The sequence below is a fragment of the Terrapene carolina genome, unplaced genomic scaffold (assembly GCF_002925995.2).
Source record: "Terrapene carolina triunguis isolate 2854851 unplaced genomic scaffold, T_m_triunguis-2.0 Scaffold42, whole genome shotgun sequence".
NCBI lineage: Eukaryota > Metazoa > Chordata > Testudines > Emydidae > Terrapene > Terrapene triunguis.
The window spans coordinates 42,515,362-42,536,376 of NW_020664393.1; the positions used below are offsets into that span (position 1 = coordinate 42,515,362).

At 41.1% G+C, this 21,015-nt stretch overlaps 1 protein-coding gene across 7 annotated transcripts in view; it reads left to right on the forward strand.

The window, feature by feature from the left end:
- The first annotated feature begins 1,304 nt into the window (after nucleotides 1-1,304).
- Nucleotides 1,305-21,015, forward strand: part of ICK (intestinal cell kinase) — a 44,739-nt gene continuing 25,028 nt past the window's right edge. For 4 of the 7 annotated variants that reach the window (XM_024221440.1, XM_024221870.1, XM_024221806.1 and 1 more), the window contains exons 1-6: nucleotides 1,305-1,477; nucleotides 2,228-2,277; nucleotides 10,043-10,315; nucleotides 16,050-16,104; nucleotides 17,178-17,299; nucleotides 19,579-19,658. In XM_024221440.1, the coding sequence (XP_024077208.1) occupies nucleotides 10,215-10,315; nucleotides 16,050-16,104; nucleotides 17,178-17,299; nucleotides 19,579-19,658 (358 nt within the window). In that variant the 5' untranslated portion in view covers nucleotides 1,305-1,477; nucleotides 2,228-2,277; nucleotides 10,043-10,214. The remainder of the gene's footprint in view (nucleotides 1,478-2,227; nucleotides 2,278-10,042; nucleotides 10,316-16,049; nucleotides 16,105-17,177; nucleotides 17,300-19,578; nucleotides 19,659-21,015) is intronic. The other 3 variants (XM_024221501.1, XM_024221695.1, XM_024221755.1) reach the window with 3 other exon arrangements.

The following is a 21,015-nucleotide window of genomic DNA, read 5'->3' on the forward strand; positions in this document are numbered from 1 at the left end:
TTATACACTTATATACATAGTTGTGAGACATTACAATAATGATTTAATGCCAGATTCTTCCCTTCAATAAGCATACACTACTCCTATTGTTGTCAAGTATCAGAGGGCTAGCCGTGTTAGTCTGAATCTGTAAAAAGCAACAGAGGGTCCTGTGGCACCTTTAAGACTAACAGAAGTATTGGAGCATAAGCTTTCGTGGGTGAATGCCCACTTCATCAGATGCAAGTATTATGCTCCAATACTTCTATTAGTCTTAAAGGTGCCACAGGACCCTCTGTTGCTTTTTCCTCCTATTGGCTTCACTAAGAATTATGTATGCTTATGTGCAGGCAGAATTTGACCCTTCATTTTTTGTTTTAAATAAAAAAATAAAGTTAAATGCTGCAAAGGTCAAGATCTATTGAAATCTGTATCTGGGATAAAATCTAACTTCTCAAATCTTTAAACCACATTTCTGGAAGTTCTATCACACTTTCAAATTAAGATAGTTAGTTATTTCACAGTGGCTTTCTCAAACTATTGCTCCATGTCATTGAGTTATATAAAGTCAGCCTTTTAAAATGTACGTATTCCACTGCAGAATATATTGTTAGGTAACATTGAAAGGCTAGCAGGTGGCATTCCTGAGTTCTAAGCTCCACTCAGATACTGCCCTGTATGGTTGGGGGGAGGGGAATAAACATTATGTGCCTCAGTTTCCCCATTTTAAAAAAAGTATGAATCAGGGTGGGGGAAGAGGGAAAGAGAAGACATCCTCTCCTGGCAAAGATGTTGGTGCTTAAGTACTTGGTGCCCAATTGATTATTCTTCTCCACTTCCCAGTTCTTAATTCAGCCCTATGTTAAAGTCAGTGGGAGGTTTGGGTGCACAAGGAATGAAGGATCAGGCCCTTCCGGTTTGTAGGCCTTGATCTCAGCTGCTCTGTATTGATGAATCTCTGGGCAGCTCACTGTAGGATCAGGGCCTAGCTGATCATTATAAGATATTTACACTTACTGGCTCAATTTGAGCTCAGTAACAATTTATTAATTACAGGTTTCAGAGTAGCAGCTGTGTTAGTCTGTATCAGCAAAAAAAATGGTTTTTTTTTTTTTGCATTAGCTTGTTATTTTTTTATACTTACATTTGTCTTAAAAAGTTATTAGATTCTCTTACGTGGAGATTGTTTTTAATGAAAAAAACCTAACCCTATCCAGATAGTAAATGAATCCCATGCTGTTTGGCTGTGGAGAGAGAGCACAGTGCAAAGGAAAGGCCAGAGAGGGGAGCTGCTGCGTAGCTTTCACCAGGGAAAGCTCCTGGTTGTCCCTGATTAGTAGCCACATTGCTTTTGTTTGTTTTTCTCCTGGTTGGTGAGCGGAAAACTCCTTTTCTTTTCTTCTCGGCCTCAGTGCAATGATCCTCTGGCAGCTAGATCAGCCCTGGCTTCCCTCAGATGGACTTGCCGCATGGTTTCTTGTAGCTGGGTTTGTACTGTGTATGTTGTGATTTACTAGTGCAGTTTTCTCCTAGATGTAGACAGCATGTTGTACAAACTGTCTGACTGCTCCTCTTAACAGCTATTCTATTACTTTCAAATTGCTGGAAATCCCTTTTAAGGGCTCTACGAGCAATTACAAATTGTCTTTTAGAGCAGTATTATTAGTAGGTTGTAACATAAATGTCCCTAGACATGATGACAGATTTGGAGGTGCCCGAGAATCAGGTTAATCCTCTGTTTTTCTGACCACAGTCGTGTGGATCTTGCCCTGATTCTAATAGCTGGGTTTAAAAGGAGAATATCAGCTGCTTTGGATTGGTGTTTACATTGTGTTTAACATCATTTGTCTACCCCCCACTCCCTACACAATGATTTTAGGCCTTTTCTTGTGACATTTAAAATAGAGCTGTACATGAAAGTTTTCTGACTAGGCCTGCATGGGAGGGACTTCAAGATACTAAATTCTTGTTTAGTAGCAACCATTTATCATGTAATTTTCAGATGGTGTTTTGATTTAGTATGACTTCATTTATGTAAGTGTATATGAAAATTATTCTATGGGGAACATACCGCGTGGCCTACAAATATGACTAGTTAAATTAATACAAATCGTCTTTTGTTTTTGCTTTGAAAATGATAGTTTAAGACTGTTCGTACGCAAATCATAAGGCAAATGTTAAATTTGTTCTCTGTATAGACAACAGTACAGAAAACTCTTATAATGGAGTTTAATTATTCTTTTGCTAGAGTTGCGTAATACCGAGTGATTACCATACAATGGGCTGGATTCATCAAAGGTAAATTAGTTTTTATTTTTACTAATAAATGGCATGCGTGTTCACGGAAAGTGCTGTTAGTTAGGATGCTGCTAGCTCTATTGCTAGTTATCAGATTTCAGATAAACTTCTTTACAGAGAGCCAGAATTTCATAAAAACTGTGCTATTGCCTCCATCCTTGCAGGGTTTAAAAACAAATAATAACATTGAAACTCAGTCATAGGCATTAGCACTGTCTCGTTTGCTTTAGTTTTTTTTTTTTAGAAGTAATTTATGTTAAACAGAAAAGAGAAATCCATCCATACATACCATCATCACATGAATCCAGCTCAATATCATACATGTTTGTAAAATTTCCCTACTCTTTCTAACAGCCTGACCGTCCAAACACTTGTGCATGTGGGTAAATTTACGTGAGTAGTGCCATTGAAGTCAGTGATTTCAGTGGGATTACTCACCTGCATACATGTTTGTAGGATGGCACTCTGAATCAGTTCTTGTCCCTCTTGTGGGGGTGATGGTAGGGGTGAGGAGCCTACCAGTTGCTGGATGTTTTTGGCATTGTGGCTTATCTACTGTTGGTAGCCAAAAGGCATATAGATGAGTTTAGAGGATGTGACTCATACTTAAACACTTATGAAATTGGCAATGGGAGCTTTTCATTCTTAAAAGATTCTTTCAAGCTAGTTTGTATAATGTTTCAAAATGCTTTACGGATACAGAGCTAAACAGTTAACTTAAAACAATATATTCTAAACCAACAGATTTCTTTGCAGAGATTACTTAACAACAAATTAGATCACAATTGAAAGAATTTTTTAAATTGACTTGTCACTGTTTATGTTGGGGGTTTGTTTTGCATTTCTCTTAACTTTTGACAATGAAAATTAATAAAGTCAGTTTCAATTTGTTTTTTAGTCAGTTTCACTTTCAGATTCTCAGTGCTGTAATGTTTGTCTTTCAAACACTAGAGGGGAATAAGTATTTAAGCAAATAAAATCTCAAATGAATCATTTTTATTGAGTTTACAAAAAGATGTTGGGCTGAATTTCAGTTCACAATGCCCTGTAAATAATAATTAACGCTTTGTTTTCAGGGTGATGTGCAATAATAAAGTTTTTGTTTGTTGTTTTAAGGGACTCTGTCCTTTTGATTTAGGCCTAAAATTTACAGATTTTGACTTAAAAAAAATTTATACAAAACTGAAAATCGCTAGTCTCTCTCTTATATTATTATTTATTATTACAACAAAACCACTATTTTGTTAAATTTCAAGCCAACCTCAAACCCCCGCTCTCAACATCAGAAAAACTTCCTGCAGTTTTTACCTGCTGCATGACAGCCAGAAAGTAAATCAGATTATAAGCAAAAGTGAAACTGACTAGGGCTGCTCTACACAGGCAGATGCTTGTGCTACTACTGCCAAGTCACATTGAGGTCAGTAGGACTCCATCTGCATGGAGCATCCTGTAGGATTTGGGGCTAAGCTGTCTCCATGATCAAAACCGAGAGAACCATAAAGTGAAAACGGAGCATAAATGGTGAATAGGAAATAGGATTAGTAGAACAAGTTTAAAAACCTAAGGCCTCTTCAACAAGAAAACTGTACTGGTTGAGATAAATCAGCTTAGAAATTGACTTCATTAAATGGGGTTCAGTATTTTCATGTTCACAAGGCCTACCTGGTATTAGTAATGTAGGTATGGTCAAGTTTTAAAAACTCAAAACCAGCATCTTTTTTCAACTTGACCATTGCCTCTGTGTGGGTGTCTCTCTGTCCAAATAGTTATTTCAAAAGTATCCCTTAATTTTGGTACTTAAATTCCTGTTTAGCGAACTTGAAACACCTACGGCCAGATTTTTCCAAGGTTCAGAGAACCTAGGACTCCAGTTAACTTCAGGTTCCAAACCTCTCCAACTGGAATCCAAAACCAGGCTCTGATCCCGCATTGAGCAACCTGTGGGTGGACGTCTGTGGTCATGTGGAGCCTCATTAACTTCCGTGCACAGCGGTGTGATTTTTAACATGTATTTTTCACTTAATTTTCTAGTCAAATAGTTTGAAATTTGTAACTAATCTTGCTCATTAGGCATGTAACTGAAAGTTATTGCAAGAGGTGTATGGGGATGCTGTCAACCACACCATAGCCCTAACAAAAGCAAAGGGAGTCAGATAGTGATTTAGGCCCCAAAAGCCTTTTCCTTCTCTGCAGGAAGAGATGGGGCAGGAGCACGAAGGAGAGGAAGCATGAGTTCTGCTGAATGATCCTCCCTCTCTGGGAGTATTCACTTCCCCTGTGTCAAGGCTCTTAGGCCTGGTCTACAATTAAAATTTAGGTTGACCTAGCTACGTCACTCAGGACAGGTCTACACTATGGGGTTAAGTCAGCCTAAGTTACACAACTCCAGCTATGTGAATAACGTAGCCGGAGTCAACATACCTTAGATCAACTTATTGCAGTGTCTACACCACGCTGGGTCGATGGGAGAAACTCTCCTGTCGACTTACCTTCCGCTTCTCGTTGCAGTGGAGTACCGGAGTCGACGGGAGAGTGATCGGCAGTCGATTTAGCAGCTCTTCACTAGACCCGCTAAATCGGCCCCCAGTGGATTGATCGCTGCAGCGGAGTGGAGACAAACCCTCAGAGTATGAAGAAATAACACTTCTGAGCTCCATAGTTAAGCTGACCTAACCCCCAGAGTAGATTATTCTGTCAACCTAGCTACTGCTGCTCAGAGAGGTGGAAAAAAACCCTTCTGTAACTGTAGAAAGCATCTGTGGTACAGCACTGCAATGGCACAGGCTGCTGTGCTGCTGTAGAACCAGTAACATAGACCTAGCCTTAGATTCATAGATTCCAAGGCCGGAAGGGATCATTGCGATCATCTGTCTGACCTCCTGTATAACACAGGCCATAGAAGGTCCCCAAAATAATTCCTAGAGCACATCCTTTAGAAAAACATCCAACCTTGATTTAATTTTTTTTCCTGAGGTGGAGAATCCACCATAACCCATGGAAAATTGTTCCAGTGGTTAATTACCCTCACTGTTAAAAATGTATGTCTTATTTCCGGTTTGCATTTGTCTAGCTTTGGCTTCCAACTACCATATCCTGTTATACGTTTGTCTGCTAAATTGAAGTCTGTTGTTAAATATTTGTTCCATTATGTAGACTAATGCATCATGCATTATGACCCTGACTAATGCATCGTGCCCCTTTCATGAGGAAAGTATTTGCTGAGACTTCTACAGGTCTGCCAGATTTGCCAGTTTTTACATGTTCAGTTCAAAATTGTACAAAGTCATTTCTTGTGCCATTATTATTTATTACCTTTTCATTGATGGAAAAACACATTTTTGTTGTCTAAATTTGATATTGAGAGACCTGATCTACTGGTCTGATCACAGGTCTGGGAACAAGGAGTTAGAGTTAAAATCCTGGGTCTGCCACTGACTCCTCAGACTTGGCTTAAATCACTTAAGCCAAAACTTGCACACTTGAATACCCAATTACCCAATAAAGTGGCCAACAAGTAAGTGGTACTCCAAAGCTCCCCAAACTGTTGCTGCTATGGACCAGGTCTTGCATGTTCCATGGCAAGTTGTCAAGCATAACAGACCTACATTCTGTGACAATGTCCCTTGATTCTGCAGTATTCTGGTATGGCAGGCTGGGAATTCTATGGCACCTTCATTTAAATTACTGACAAACCTATAGTATTTTTTATTGGGAGGAACTCGTTGAGAATTTGAAAGTAGAAGGCAGCTTGGGTGAAAGTGATCATGAAATCATAGAGTTTGCAATTCTAAGGAAGGGTAGAAGGGAGAACAGCAAAATAGAGACAATGGATTTCAGGAAGGCGGATTTTGGTAAGCTCAGAGAGCTGATAGGTAAGGTCCCATGGGAATCAAGACTGAGGGGAAAAACAACTGAGGAGAGTTGGCAGTTTTTCAAAGGGACACTATTAAGGGCCCAAAAGCAAGCTATTCCGCTGGTTAGGAAAGATAGAAAATGTGGCAAAAGACCACCTTGGCTTAACCACGAGATCTTGCATGATCTAAAAAATAAAAAGGAGTCATATAAAAAATGGAAACTAGGACAGATTACAAAGGATGAATATAGGCAAACAACACAGGAATGCAGGGGCAAGATTAGAAAGGCAAAGGCACAAAATGAGCTCAAACTAGCTACGGGAATAAAGGGGAACAAGAAGACTTTTTATCAATACATTAGAAGCAAGAGGAAGACCAAAGACAGAGTAGGCCCACTGCTTAGTGAAGAGGGAGAAACAGTAACAGGAAACTTGGAAATGGCAGAGATGCTTAATGACTTCTTTGTTTTGGTCTTCACCGAGAAGTCTGAAGGAATGCCTAACCTAGTGAATGCTAATGGGAAGGGGGTAGGTTTAGCAGATAAAAAAAGAACAAGTTAAAAATCACTTAGAAAAGTTAGATGCCTGCAAGTCACCAGGGCCTGATGAAATGCATCCTAGAATACTCAAGGAGCTAATAGAGGAGGTATCTGAGCCTCTAGCTATTATCTTTGGAAAATCATGGGAGACGGGAGAGATTCCAGAAGACTGGAAAAGGGCAAATATAGTGCCCATCTATAAAAAGGGAAATAAAAACAACGCAGGAAACTACAGACCAGTTAGTTTAACTTCTGTGCCAGGGAAGATAATGGAGCAAGTAATTAAGGAAATCATCTGCAAACACTTGGAAGGTGGTAAGGTGATAGGGAACAGCCAGCATGGATTTGTAAAGAACAAATCATGTCAAACCAATCTGATAGCTTTCTTCGATAGGATAACGAGTCTTGTGGATAAGGGAGAAGCTGTGGATGTGGTATACCTAGACTTTAGTAAGGCATTTGATACGGTCTCGCATGATATTCTTATCGACAAACTAGGCAAATACAATTTAGATGGGGCTACTATAAGGTGGGTGCATAACTGGCTGGATAACTGTACTCAGAGAGTTGTTATTAATGGTTCCCAATCCTGCTGGAAAGGCATAACGAGTGGGGTTCCGCAGTGGTCTGTTTTGGGACCGGCTCTGTTCAATATCTTTATTAACGACTTAGATATTTGTATAGAAAGTACGATTATTAAGTTTGCGGATGATACCAAACTGGGAGGGATTGCAACTGCTTTGGAGGACAGGGTCATAATTCAAAATGATCTGGACAAATTGGAGAAATGGTCTGAGTTAAACAGGATGAAGTTTAACAGAGACAAATGCAAAGTGCTCCACTTAGGAAGAAAAAATCAGTTTCACACATACAGAATGGGAAGAGACTGTCTAGGAAGGAGTACGGCAGAAAGGGATCTAGGGGTTATAGTGGACCACAAGCTAAATATGAGTCAACAGTGTGATGCTGTTGCAAAAAAAGCAAACGTGATTCTGGGATGTATTAACAGGTGTGTTGTGAGCAAGACACGAGAAGTCATTCTTCCGCTCTACTCTGCTCTGGTTAGGCCTCAGCTGGAGTATTGTGTCCAGTTCTGGGCACCGCATTTCAAGGAAGATGTGGAGAAATTGGAAAGGGTCCAGAGAAGAGCAACAAGAATGATTAAAGGTCTTGAGAACATGACCTATGAAGGAAGGCTGAAAGAATTGGGTTTGTTTAGTCTGGAAAAGAGAAGACTGAGAGGGGACATGATAGCAGTTTTCAGGTATCTAAAAGGGTGTCATAAGGAGGAGGGAGAAAACTTGTTCACCTTAGCCTCTGAGGATAGAACAAGAAGCAATGGGCTTAAACTGCAGCAAGGGAGGTCTAGGTTGGACATTAGGAAAAAGTTCCTAACTGTCAGGGTGGTTAAACACTGGAATAAATTGCCTAGGGAGGTTGTGGAATCTCCATCTCTGGAGATATTTAAGAGTGGGTTAGATAAATGTCTATCAGGGATGGTCTAGACAGTATTTGGTCCTGCCATGCGGGCAGGGGACTGGACTCGATGACCTCTCGAGGTCCCTTCCAGTCCTAGAATCTATGAATCTGTTTAATGTAAACCTAAAAATGAATAATACAATCAGTACAGTAGCCCCTCTTTTTATTTTGTTTTAAATATATCTTACACTTCCAACCTTTGAGGGAGGCTGGGACTGTGAGCTATATATATTTACTGGATATTTCTTCTAAAATTATAGCGTGAAATACTCTGCTGACATTTAAATTACTTATCTTCAGGTTTCAGTTAGTAGTCTATTGGGATGAATGGGCAGTTCACACCTCTCAGAAACATTGGTTCCAGCTGTGCAGCCCGTCTGCATTGTTTGTATTTAGTTTCCATTTCAAGGTTAAAAAAAGTTTAAGGGAAGCTTTGATGCAGCACAATTGTTCAGCAAAGTGTGGATTTTGAGGCAAATTCTGATGAATCGTGGAGTATAAGTGCCTTCTAGGTAGGGAGAGTGATTGTTTCCTCTGTACCTGATACATAAACTGACAAAAGCTGTTTTGACATTAACAGATTTCTTTCCCACATCAGTGCATTAGGTTTACAGATCCCAGTGGGATGGAGAAGCAGCCTATTTCAGGCAGTGCTTAAATGCTAAGAAAAAGGGAAAAAATTGCTAACATCTTAATTCAGTTGGACCATCCCAACTTATTGTAACACACTGCTGTTGATGCCAGCATCATTGCAAGAGTATATCTTTATGTACTGGTGACATTGACAGCGGTTGGGCAACCTGTCCTGTTATTGGGAAAAGAGGATGCAGGAGATTTATTTGCAGCTCTCTCCATCACTAAAACATCATCTGTTTTCCCAGTTAAGGCAGCACAGGGAGCATGTATGGACATAAGGATACTGCAGCAAATCTGTTGACATGTAATTCAGACTACACACACCGCTTACAAAGGCAAAAGCCACTGTTCTTCTGCTCAGAGATGATATTAAGTTCTTAATAAGAGGAGTAAGAAGGCGTGGAACTGACCATAACACAGACAAGCTTGCAGATGTGATTCTTGTTCCCACTATTTAGCTTAATTCCAAGGGTATGACTAATTTACATAGTATAGGTCACATTTTCTTCCTTTTTGTAAGTAAGTTGATTTAAGCATAGGAATCATTGGCAGGGGTTGGACTAGAGAAGCTAATAAAAACTATTCATCTTTATTTTCTATTATTCTTTTATTTGCACTGTGTCAGGGTGATGGGTTTGGTAGGTAATTTGGGTATATAAAGTATTCCTAGAGCCAAACTTATTCCTGGGGTAACAACCCTGATATAAATGTGGTCTTGTCTGTCTTGAGTATCCTTTCCCTTTAAAGGATATGTATGACTCTACCCCTCGTGCAGAGGGACATCTTGGAAAGTTAGGAAAGGTGGTTTGTCAGAGCTCTGCACTGACTGCAATATGACCTGTGTTACCGATCCATTTGCTAGATAATTTTGCTAAAACCAATCCCCTGCCACCTAATTAGAGATGCTCCGTTCCCTTGCTGGGGCTGCTATTTCCAGGCCATGAGAACTCATTCTGTGCTTTTGGTAACTGTAGTGTTGCTTATTGCTACCCATTGGAGTTGCCATCACGTCTGATGCTAATTACAGGCCCTGCAATTGCGGCTGGCTTCTGGAATGGGAGGGTGTAAAGGAGTGGGAGGTCTCCTTGTGCACATGCCTATTTAAGGCCAGACCTAATCTGGCTCTTTAGTTTTGGACAACCAGGAAAAAAGCCTGTTTGTGCTCCTGAATGTCTTTGGGAAGAAAGGAGGCTGCAAACAAGACAACTTTGAAAAATGCAAATAATCCAAATCCACTGGATTGTGTTCTGTATTTCAGACCAGAGGCTGAGCCTTGAAAACATGACTCTTGTGGCTATTCATGCAGTCCTGAGTACTCTGTATTTATGCTGCCACAGAAAGAACTGGTTACACTCAGAGGAGAAACACGTCAGCTGCAGGGAAGCATTTACTAAGGACTGAAATGAATTTGCAGCCAAAGGATCCACATCATGAATAGATACACTACTATCAAACAACTTGGCGATGGGACGTATGGCTCCGTCCTCCTAGGGAGAAGCATTGACTCTGGGGAGCTAATTGCCATTAAAAAGTGAGTCACTTTATTATTCCTTGATGTAATAGTATTACACTGGTACGTAGCCAACTAATGTACATCATGTGTTCAGTATATACAATTGGTTTTGTAACAAGGTCTGAGAATATACAACTCTGCATCTTAATTCTCAGCCACTAAATATGGAACATAAAATGAATGGTCTAATCACCCAGTGACAGTTGTCTTGAGGAGTGAACTGATTACGTCACACCTTTGTCTGTTCCTTATGTCCCATTGTAATACACAGGCCTCATCATTTCACCCAAATTGTTTGAGGCCTATTTAATTTCCAGTGTCTCACTTAACGGCTTCAGAGATCACTTTTAGTGCGTTTTTAAATGGCCCACTTGTCTAAGGCCTGATCTACACATAAAATGTAAATTGACGTAGCTGCGTTGCTTCTGAGTGTGTAAAATCCACACCCCTGAGTGCCAGAGGTATGCCAACCTAACCCTTGGTGTAGATGCAGCTAGGATGACGAAAGAATGTTTCCACCAGTCTAGCTACCACTGCTCAGCGAGGTGGATTACCTAGAATGATGGGAAAACACCCTTCCATTGCCATAGGAAATGTCTACGCTACAGCACTACAGTAGCATAGCAGGTCAGCTGTGTATTCTCACGGCTATTGCAGGGATTGTGAGCAAAGATTCATGCTAGCGAAAGGCAGAGTTACTACTGCAAATCTGTCATGGGAATAGATACAGGCAAAAAGATTATCTTGTGATTTAAATCAGGTATTTGAAGGGATGTTTACGCACGGTTTTCTAATAGATGACATTTTCTATGTGGAGTGAAATGGCACTTGTGGACACTCCCAAAATGTTTCTGCCAGTCAAAACTAGTCTTTACTAATGTATGTCTACACTACGGAGACTACAGTGGCATAACTATGTTGGAGTACTATCCAGTATAATTCCTTAATGTTGACACTGCCTATACTGACGGTAGGGTTTATGCCCTCAGTGTAGGAATACCACCTCCCTGAACAATGGTAGCTATGCCAGTGGATGTATTCTGCCCTCGACATAGCTGTGTCTACACTAGGGGGTTAGGTTGGCATAGCTATGTCAGTCGGGTGTATATTTTTCATACACCCAACCAAAGTAGCTAAGTCAACCTAACTTTTAAGTGTAAGTCAAGCCTTCATTTCCTCAGGTGAATTGGCAAAGTCAGGTGTACACAAACCCTTGAAAGGATAAGACTCAAATGAATTTACCTCAAACCCCGCCCCCCACCTCCCAATACCATAAATGCTTTGTTTCCTGTTTCAAGAGTTAAGTGTGTTCTCTCTGTAACAGATGGAAACATTCTGTCCTGAACATTAGCCCTTATTGTTGCTCCTTGGGTGTCAAGACTATTCATGTGGAAAGCATTTCTTACTGTTTCCATAGCAGAATGATCCAAATCATATAGACTCACTGCGCCAAATTCTTGGTATAACCGTGAAGTAACTGTTTTTTTGACAATGGAGTTATTCTATATTGACACACTGGTGTAAGTCTGGTAACTGAGGGCAGAAATTGGCCCCGTGTTCACAAAGCTCCTATTGACTTTGAGAGTTTGTGCAGAGCAGGTTTCTGGTTCTGGGTCAGATGTTTTGTTGCTTGTAGAACAGCAATTCTCAACTGGGGGTCTGTGAGCCCTTTCAAGAGGGCTGTGGGGCCCTGCGGCTGAAACCCAGAGCTTGAGCCCCAGCATGCCCTGTGGGGCTGAAGCCCTGATCCCTGGGGCCCCCCGTAGGGCTGAAGCTGGGAGCAGCGGGTCTGAATCCTGGAGCCCTGAGCCCTGGTGCTCCCCATGGGGCAGAAGCTGAGTCCCTGGGCAGAGTTGGGAGGCATGGAGGGTGTTGCCCCACGAACTGCACCCCCCTCTCATCTCCGCCTTCTCTTCCCATCCCCTGACCAGGTCAGAGAAGGGAAGCTGGAGCCAGGGAGTGCGGGGCGGCTGCTGCTCTGGCTGGTCCCATGGAGTAGGTAGTCACAGAGTTCTTTTGTCTCCTGGTGCCTGAGGTTGAAGCTGCTCCTTCAGCTCCCAGCCCCCTTTGCTCATGCAGAGGCAGCCGGTAAGAGCCGCCTGGGTGGGGGGACCTGGGTCTCTGGCTGTCAGAGCTCTCCGGGAACCAGGACCGCAGGGGAGCCCTCCTGGCACCAGGGTGGATTTGATTTACATCAAATGGATTTAAATCATGATTTAAATCACTACTCAGGAAGACTCGATTTAATCATGGATTTCTACATAAAAGTTCATTCTTGTTGGTTGTTATAATCTTAACACACACATTCTTCACAACTCGGAGATAGATGTAGGTTTCATTTTTAGAAGGTACACACTATACATTTTTTTTAAATGATTTATTTTGAAAACTTTTCAGATTAGTTTTACAGCTATATCAGAAAATAAATGATTGGTTGGTTATTTCATTTACCAAAGGCAATTGAATTGGATAGTTCACCTCCCAATGACTTCATATATATATCTGCTCAACAGGTTAATCATAAATATTTGGAGGATTTTCTTGCCATGCTGTATTAGGAGGAGAACATCACCAGACAGACATTTAAATTGTTTGTTTTAACTAAAACAACGTTATGTATTCTGGATTTTTTTTCTTCAACAGCAAACATATAATATTTTAACAAAACAAGCATATGAATTTAATTTAGTTAAACATTCCAGTTTTTTAAAACCAGGTTTGTTTTTGTTAAAATTGTTTTTAACTAATAGTTAAATGAAATATTTTAAAAAAATTAAATAGACTATGCCAGCCAGGTCAACATGAGAAACTTAAAATATTGGCTTCTGCAGCTAACTCAGTCGTCTTCACCTTCATTTTCCTGTTTGTTCATATTCTGGAAAAGAAAAAAGCTTTTCCTGCTTTTTCAGGTCCCAAACGATTTCTCAAACTGGAGTGAATTAGTCCAAAGGAAGAAAATATTCTTTCTGCACCGGCAGAAGAAGCTACTGCTATTAAAAGTAGATTATCACTTCAACAGTCTCTGAATCCAAGTGCTTAAGTGACTTCCACCAGTTCACTGGTGTGACTTTCTTTAAAACATCATCAGCAAACATATATTTCTTGAATGGTTCTTATTCCCAAACTGGGTCTCTTTTACAGCCTGCTGCCATTATTGTTTTTCCCTTCTAGTGAGAGAATGGCATGGTAGATCTCAAATCAATGAAGGCTACTCTCAGAAAGACCTCAAGACTTCTGGAATATGCTGTTCAAACAGTTTCACTTTTGTTTCTACTGCCTGTCCCTCCCTTCTCGCATTTATCTCCAGACTTCTCCTTGTCCAGATCTATTCCGCTCCCAAAAATCTTTTATTCATTGAACTTTTTGAAACTTTGCACTTTTAGAGAGAGGTAAGGGATTGACTCTGTGTACATAAATTTGCAGAGGGACAATAGGGTTGAGGTCTGTTGTTTCTCACCTCTAAATAAATAAATAAATAAATATTTAAAAACATTTTTGCTGTTAACAAGCATGTCATCTCTGGAGACACCAAATCCACAGTTTGAGAACTTCAAAACTAAGCATCTCTGATGGTATCTTCTAGACTGAGCACTGAGTCCCACTGGGTAGATAGAAAGATTATTTAGGTTAATCTGTACAGAAGCCCCTGGAACCCCAATAAGATTGTGTCCCTAATCCATGAACTATTGGAACTCATTTACAAAACGTTTCTTAAACATTGTCTCATATCATAGAATTAGTAATCCCTATTCCATGATGAGATACATTATAGCTCAAAAATATCTTAATTAAAACTATCTTTAGATAGGTTTTTTCCCTCAAAAAGCATTTTATAAAAAAAAATCTGATTTTATGTATTTATTTATTTTTAAATCATTGTGTTTTTTTTGTTTGTTTGTTTTTTAATCAACCCTGGCTGGCACACAGCCCCTAGTGCACCCCTCCCTGTCAGCACACAACCCCTAGCTACCCCGTCCCTGCACCAAATGCTGTTTTCAAACTTTTAGTGCTGAGCCCCCCACCTTTTGAGTTATGATTTATTTTGGTTGCGTTTCTCTCCTTTTCCCCCCTCCTCCCCCACCCAGACAGGCTAGGTGGCTTCCTGAGGTGAATCAGGAGGTGGAGGCCGCAATCCCTCTGTAGACCCCACCATGCATAGCTGGCTCAGGCCCCGCTGGCCTCTGCCCTCCCCCCCGAAATAGAAGTCAAACTATACCTTATGCCCAAAGTCCCTGCCCCTGAGGCCCCCCGGCCCCTGCTGGGCCCTGCAGTTTTTATAGCATGTGGGGCGGGGGGCTCAGAAAGAAAAAGGTTGAGAACCCCAGTTGTAGAAGACCAATCCTCTACTTTAATAAATAAATAAAAAGTGTTGTAGCATAGAGACAGCCTGAGGCTTTCACAGTGCTTGTCTAGCCATGTTAAAGACTGCTGAAGCTGTGTTTTCACTAGGGGAAGAAAGGTGTATTTATATGTGTTAAACTAACCCATTTTACATTCTAGTGAAGACACATGGTAGCTCTACCTAGGGGTTTACCTCAACCAGCTAATATGGGTTAAAACTACAACTGTCTTGTCTTCACTACAGTGTAAACATAGATTACTTTATATGGGTTAGAAGCAATGTTGGACAGCTGTTGTCCACCATTGTTGTAGCCACCACAGCTGTAGCATGGTTTCCACGTCCAACTTGTGCAGTGTGCTTTTTGCTGTCCAAAGCCTTGCTAGCAACTACTTCCCTTTGAGGCTTCATCATAATGCCAAACAGAACCTGTGGAACAAACCAGCACAGCGGAAGAAGTGATAGCCAAAAGCATGGCATCTTCAGGCACAAGGCAGTCACTGCAAAACAAACCAAGCCAATTGGAATATATATTTTAAATCAAAATGCCAAGGTGCTTTCCCCAAGTTGAAAAATGCCTGCAGTAACAGTTAGTGATTCTGTACTGAGGTGACAAAGCTCTTGTGTGCGCACACACACTGTCTACTATGGAAATTTACTGCATTTTAAAGAAATGAGCATGCTTTACTTAGGTGGTACATAACACACTATGTTTACACAGTTGTAACATGGTAAATACTATTACAGGTTGGAAGTAAAGAGTGAACCATCTCTATGAAACTGGCTGTGTTTGAAGCAATATTGTTGAATAGGTTGGGGAGAGAGGCCAAAGTGGACAAGAAAACAGGTCTCGGTGAAGTTAGTGGGGGAGAGAATCTTTTTGGGGAGGAGGCAATTAAAAAGCGTGGGGAAACCTGGACACTGAAAAGTGAAGACCTTGAGGAATAGAAGGGGCGGGGGGGAAGGCATAGAGGGCACAAGAAGAAATCAAGGTGCAGAAAAGAAGGAAATAGCGAGGGAAAGGAGGAACAAAAATAGACCTTGTTATAAAAGTGTGGAGGGTTTTTTTGTTTTTTATTTTTTTTAAATATACTTTGTTCAACATTTTGAATCTTATTTACCTATTAGAGCTTGGTTGTTTTGTAAACAGCTTACTTCCTTTGGCTTCGTGTGGGGACCAAAGTCACTTACCTTGAATTGTAGGGTGTTTTCTTAATGCTATTTAAAAAAAAAAAAAAAAGGTATTCTTGTACAGCATTGTATTTTGTATACTAACTCCCATCTAGCACCTTTCATCTAGAGATGTAAAGTGCTTTGACAGAAGGGAAAACTGAGGTGCAGAGACTTATGGAGTTCAGACTGTAATGGCACTGACTGTGTTATTTCTCTTTTTTCCCCCCTCTGCTTCCACAGGATGAAGAGAAAGTTCTACTCTTGGGAGGAATGCATGAATCTTCGAGAGGTTAAGGTACTTGTTAATTCCAAGGATGGTTACTTTTCAACCCAGCATTTACAAGGCCTTTTACATTAGAACAGTTCTCCCTGGTGTTTCTAGGTAACATAGACCCATTCTAGCTCTGAGAAGAGCCTCATTAGCAGTCCCTGTAGTAAGAGCTGTGGAGTATGTTTGTGGTAGCTTTGCCGTTTCCTCATTCTTCCTTAAAACTATCACATGCTGTTTTGTAGTAATGCTAAAAACTATTGATTTGTAGACAACTGGTGCCAGATTGTAGCTGGTGGGGAGCAGGCTCCTGCCAGCAAACCTGCAGTCAGCAGCAGCCGCCCAAGGGAGAAGATAACCATCTGAATTCTGGCTGTTCCTATGGCAGGGCTGCGCTGCAAGAATTCTAACAGGAACTGGGAGTAGCATTGCAGTATGGATTTTAAGGTTTATATGCCCTTCATTACCAACAGCATCTGTGCATACACTCCTTTCCATGCAGGGTAGTCCTGTTTCTGGATAATTAGACCAGAGACACACATAATGCAGCTCCAACAGCAATAGTGTCAGTGGGAGCACAAGTGTAGAAAACTTTAATCACGTCTCCTCTAACCCTGCTTAAAGCAGGATTTGTCTATGCTGTTTCTACCACTGGTTATCAAAAAGGTGGGAAATTTTAGAGGGAAAAGACCTACAGGTTAATTAAGGACTGAGTTCACTCCAAAATCTGATCTGGCTTCTGGCAGCATAGGTGCACAAGTAGAGTGGAAGATCCTCCAGTGAGAAATTGTGTTGGGAGAAGACGCAGCCAATCCGATGTGTAACAGTGAGTCAGTTGGGTGTGTCTAACTGGCAAGCTTAGCACAAGTCAAAGCCAATATGTTTGCACAAATCAGCCTGCACACATAACTCAGAGCACTTGCAAATGTATATGTCAATTGCTTTCTTAGGAAATCTGCTCTTTAAATCTGTAGCAACCTGCTACTTAAACAATTAAACAGCATTTCAGTTTAGCTTGTGCAACAAGGGCTTCAAGGTAAGTGAAATGGAATCCTTCCTTATAACAGTGTGTTACATTCTTTTGTATTTTGTGCTTCTAGTCTTTGAAGAAATTAAACCATGCCAATATAGTAAAACTGAAAGAAGTTATCAGGGAAAATGATCATCTTTATTTTGTGTTTGAATACATGAAGGAAAATCTTTACCAATTGATGAAAGAAAGGTATGTAAATTACATCATAAACACATTCCTGATACAAACTTAACTGTAACAGTAATGAGTTCATTTCTTAGCTGTCTTTGACATCCATGTCTTTTAAAGGTTGCAGTTATATTTAGCCTCTAAACACAATCTTAGTTTAAAGTTGTATTTTACAGTAGAAAATGTGGCCCTTGCTCTATTTAAGGGCCCAGCTACATCAAGGATTTTTGCACCAGTGTAACTATGTCTGATGCAAACCCCCAGTGTGCTCACATTGCACCAGTGTAAAGCAAGGCAAGTTACATTGGTACAAGCCCCTCTTCATATGGATGCAGTTCAGGGATGTACTAGGAATTTTCATTGGTATAGCAAAACCAGTGTAAAACTCCCTAATGTGGACAAGTCCTTAGTAGAGTTCAACTGATAGGCCAGGCTTTCATAAATTGAAGACCAAGGTCTAGAACATATTTGTCGCTTTGAATGTACAGGTACTGCAATTGCATACACAAACTAGGCATTTCTGCATACTCAAATGGATATTTAGAAACTAAAATGACATTTTGGTTGCACATGTGGCCACTATGCATGCACAGGTATGGTCAGGTGGACAAATGTGTTTTAGACCTCAGGCCTTTGTTGTATGAAGTTCTGTACCTCAGAGAAAGGGGCCCAAGGGGGTAGCCTATGACAGTATTGTAAAATAAGTATTCATTTTCTTGATGTCCTTTCCTGAATGCTGACATATCTGTAGAACTGGTTTGGGGGTGGTCCTCCAGCTGTATATTTTAGAGACTGCACCTTCTTCTGGGGGCATAAAGCAATCCAAATGAAACAGGCAAACAAAATAATCCTCCTGCCCTCAAAATGGTCCACTGCTGTTCTCCATGAGGGGAGTAGTCTCAGGGGGTTGGGAACCCAGATCCCCTTCACAGAGTGTCTGTAGGCCAGCTCAACCACCCCAGGCTCTAAAGAATACAGCAAAGCAAAGATGACCCCTCTGCTTCTTCAGAGGCTTTTCAGTAGCTTTGCTGATAACCAGCCTGTGCTCTGTGGTCTAGCTCAGCTTACATCAAATTGCCACCCTGCACTGCGCTTGGATCCTCCCTTTTAGGGACCTGCCCCTCTCAAAGGTTGGCAGGCCTTACAGGTGTGCTGGGTTGTGGCTGATTGTGCCCCCGAGAGCTCCTTATCCTCTTCCTGACTGGGTTGGGGACCTGCCCCACCACGAATACAAATTATTCCTATATGTATCTCAGAATGCTTTTTAGAAAGGATCTATGGATTCTACATACTAATGGAAACAAAAGGGCATGAGACTGAGTTGCACATGTGCATTCGGGAATGTTATAGTGCAGAAAATATTGCATGGTAGAAATCCTGCAAAATGATTAAGAATTTTTAAACATAAACCTGTTAAACTCTGATCATTTCTTTAGACCTAAACTAACTGTCAATTTTTACACATTGGAGGGGTGAGAAAAGAGACAACTCGATTCCGCTACAGTTTAAAATGGAAGTCTGACTAGTTGCTGACCTCACTTTTAAAACATGTGATGGGCTGAATGAGTTTAAGGGAGGGATCAAGTACAGGAAGTTAAAGAATGTACAGGCCTCTCGTTTCACTACTGGTAGGCTCTTTCCAGTGAATTCTGTCACTGATCTTTTCAAGGCTACTGCCCTGCCTACTGAGATGCCTTGGGGCTGCAGGTGCTTATCACTTAGCCCATGGGTCTTGATCTTCCTTTCCTCAATAGCAAGGGCTATCATAAACCTGCTGCCCTGGCAAATCCTCTTGGAGGCCATTGCAAGGGGAACTGCCCCTGCTCTGATATTAATAGCAGTGGGGAGGGTTACTTTCATGAAGCCAGAAAAGACCATAAAGAGAAGCCCCATACCAAGTAAAGCTTAAAGTAAAATGCCTGATCTCACATATGGCAGAAGTGAGATCATTGGGAAAAGAACAGTGAAAAGCATTCTACTGAGATGGACTCTCTCTGAATCCCTGCAGTGTTGTGGGATGTGCCTGAGACATTCTCTTTTGTTTTAAGTCTTACATCATGTTGTTCAATTTATTGACTAGCTTTTTTACTTGCAGCATTTGGTATCAAAGGTAGCTTAAATACCACAGGATATGGCAGTGAGCATAAAGACTGCACAGCTCTTGTTGAAAAGAAAAGTACACTGCTTACAACTGCTTTTCTAGCTGTTCTAACTGTTCCTTTTCCTGTAGGTGCCTAAGAAATGATAAACTCCCTGTGTCACTGCATCAGTAACTTTTTTCTTTACTTTTTACCCTACAGAAACAAACTGTTTCCTGAATCTACAGTTAGGAATATTATGTATCAGATCCTGCAAGGGCTTGCATTTATCCATAAACATGGTAGGCTGTATTTTGGCTCTAAATATTTTTAACTGGAGAAAGATAGTGTCTGTGTGTTAGTTTTAAACTAAATAATAAAATTCCTCTGTTAAATGGAGTGATGGGGGCTATTCATAGGAGATGGGCTGTTCGCTTTCAGGTCACTGATTCCAAGTTGGGCAAGGTTGCCAGTGACCACAAATAATTATCTGCTTGGTAGCCTGTGATGTTCAACTAATCTGGCAGCTTATCCAGTTCCTAATGAATAAGATTCCACATCACAAAACTACCAGCACAACTGGCACTAATGGGCATCCTTGTTGACCATCCCAGAAAAGACCCCAAAGATTGGGCATGGAGACTAAAGCCTCTCCAGGCAGTCATTTCAGGTGAGGGCTAAGGCATCTTGGTGGGACAGTGTGATAAGATTTGCACTGGTGCTAGCTGTGCTGTACCTGTTTTCTGGACAAATGAGGGTTTCTACCTCCAGAGTTTATAACTTGGCACTTCTCATGACTTAAATTATGGGGGGGGGGGGGGGGTATATGTATATATGTGTGAAATGTATTAATACATTATTACACTTATGGTAAAATATCCCTGTGATAAATAGCTTTGATAGTCTGATAACAATAAGAACTGACTTTGTTGGCCAGCCAACAAAAACAAGACCAATGTTTGAATCAAGCAATTATTTCTTTTAAATTTAGAGTTTGCTCTTAATGTTCCCCATGCATTGCAATACTGTCTTGTAAGTATATTAAAATTACAACATTGGGTTCCAATCCTGCAAACCCTCCATAGACAGAACACCGTCAGTGGAGCTCTGGGGGTGGTGGGCTTACAGGAACCTTACAGTGGAAGAAAACACAAAATCATCACAGATAAAGTTTACAGATGATCCAAAAATTGGGAGAGTGGTAAATAATCATAGAATATCAGAGTTGGAAGGGACCTCAGGAGGTCATCTAGTCCACCTCCCTGCTCAAAGCAGGACCAATTCCCAACTAAATCATCCCAGCCAGGCCTTTGTCAAGCCGGGCCTTAAAAACCTCCAAGGAAGGAGATTCCACCACCTCCCTAGGTAAAGCATTCCAGTGCTTCACCACCCTCCTAGTGAAACAGTGTTTCCTAATATCCAACCTAGACCTCCCCCACTGCAACTTGAAACCATTGCTCCTTGTTCTGTCATCTGCCACCACTGAGAACAGCCGAGCTCCATCCTCTTTGGAACCCCCCCCCCCAGGTAGTTGAAAGCAGCTATCAAATTCCCCCCTCATTCTTCTCTTCTGGAGACTAAACAATCCCAGTTCCCTCAGCCTCTCCTCATAAGTCATGTGCTCCAGACCCCTAATCATTTTTGTTGCCCTCTGCTGGA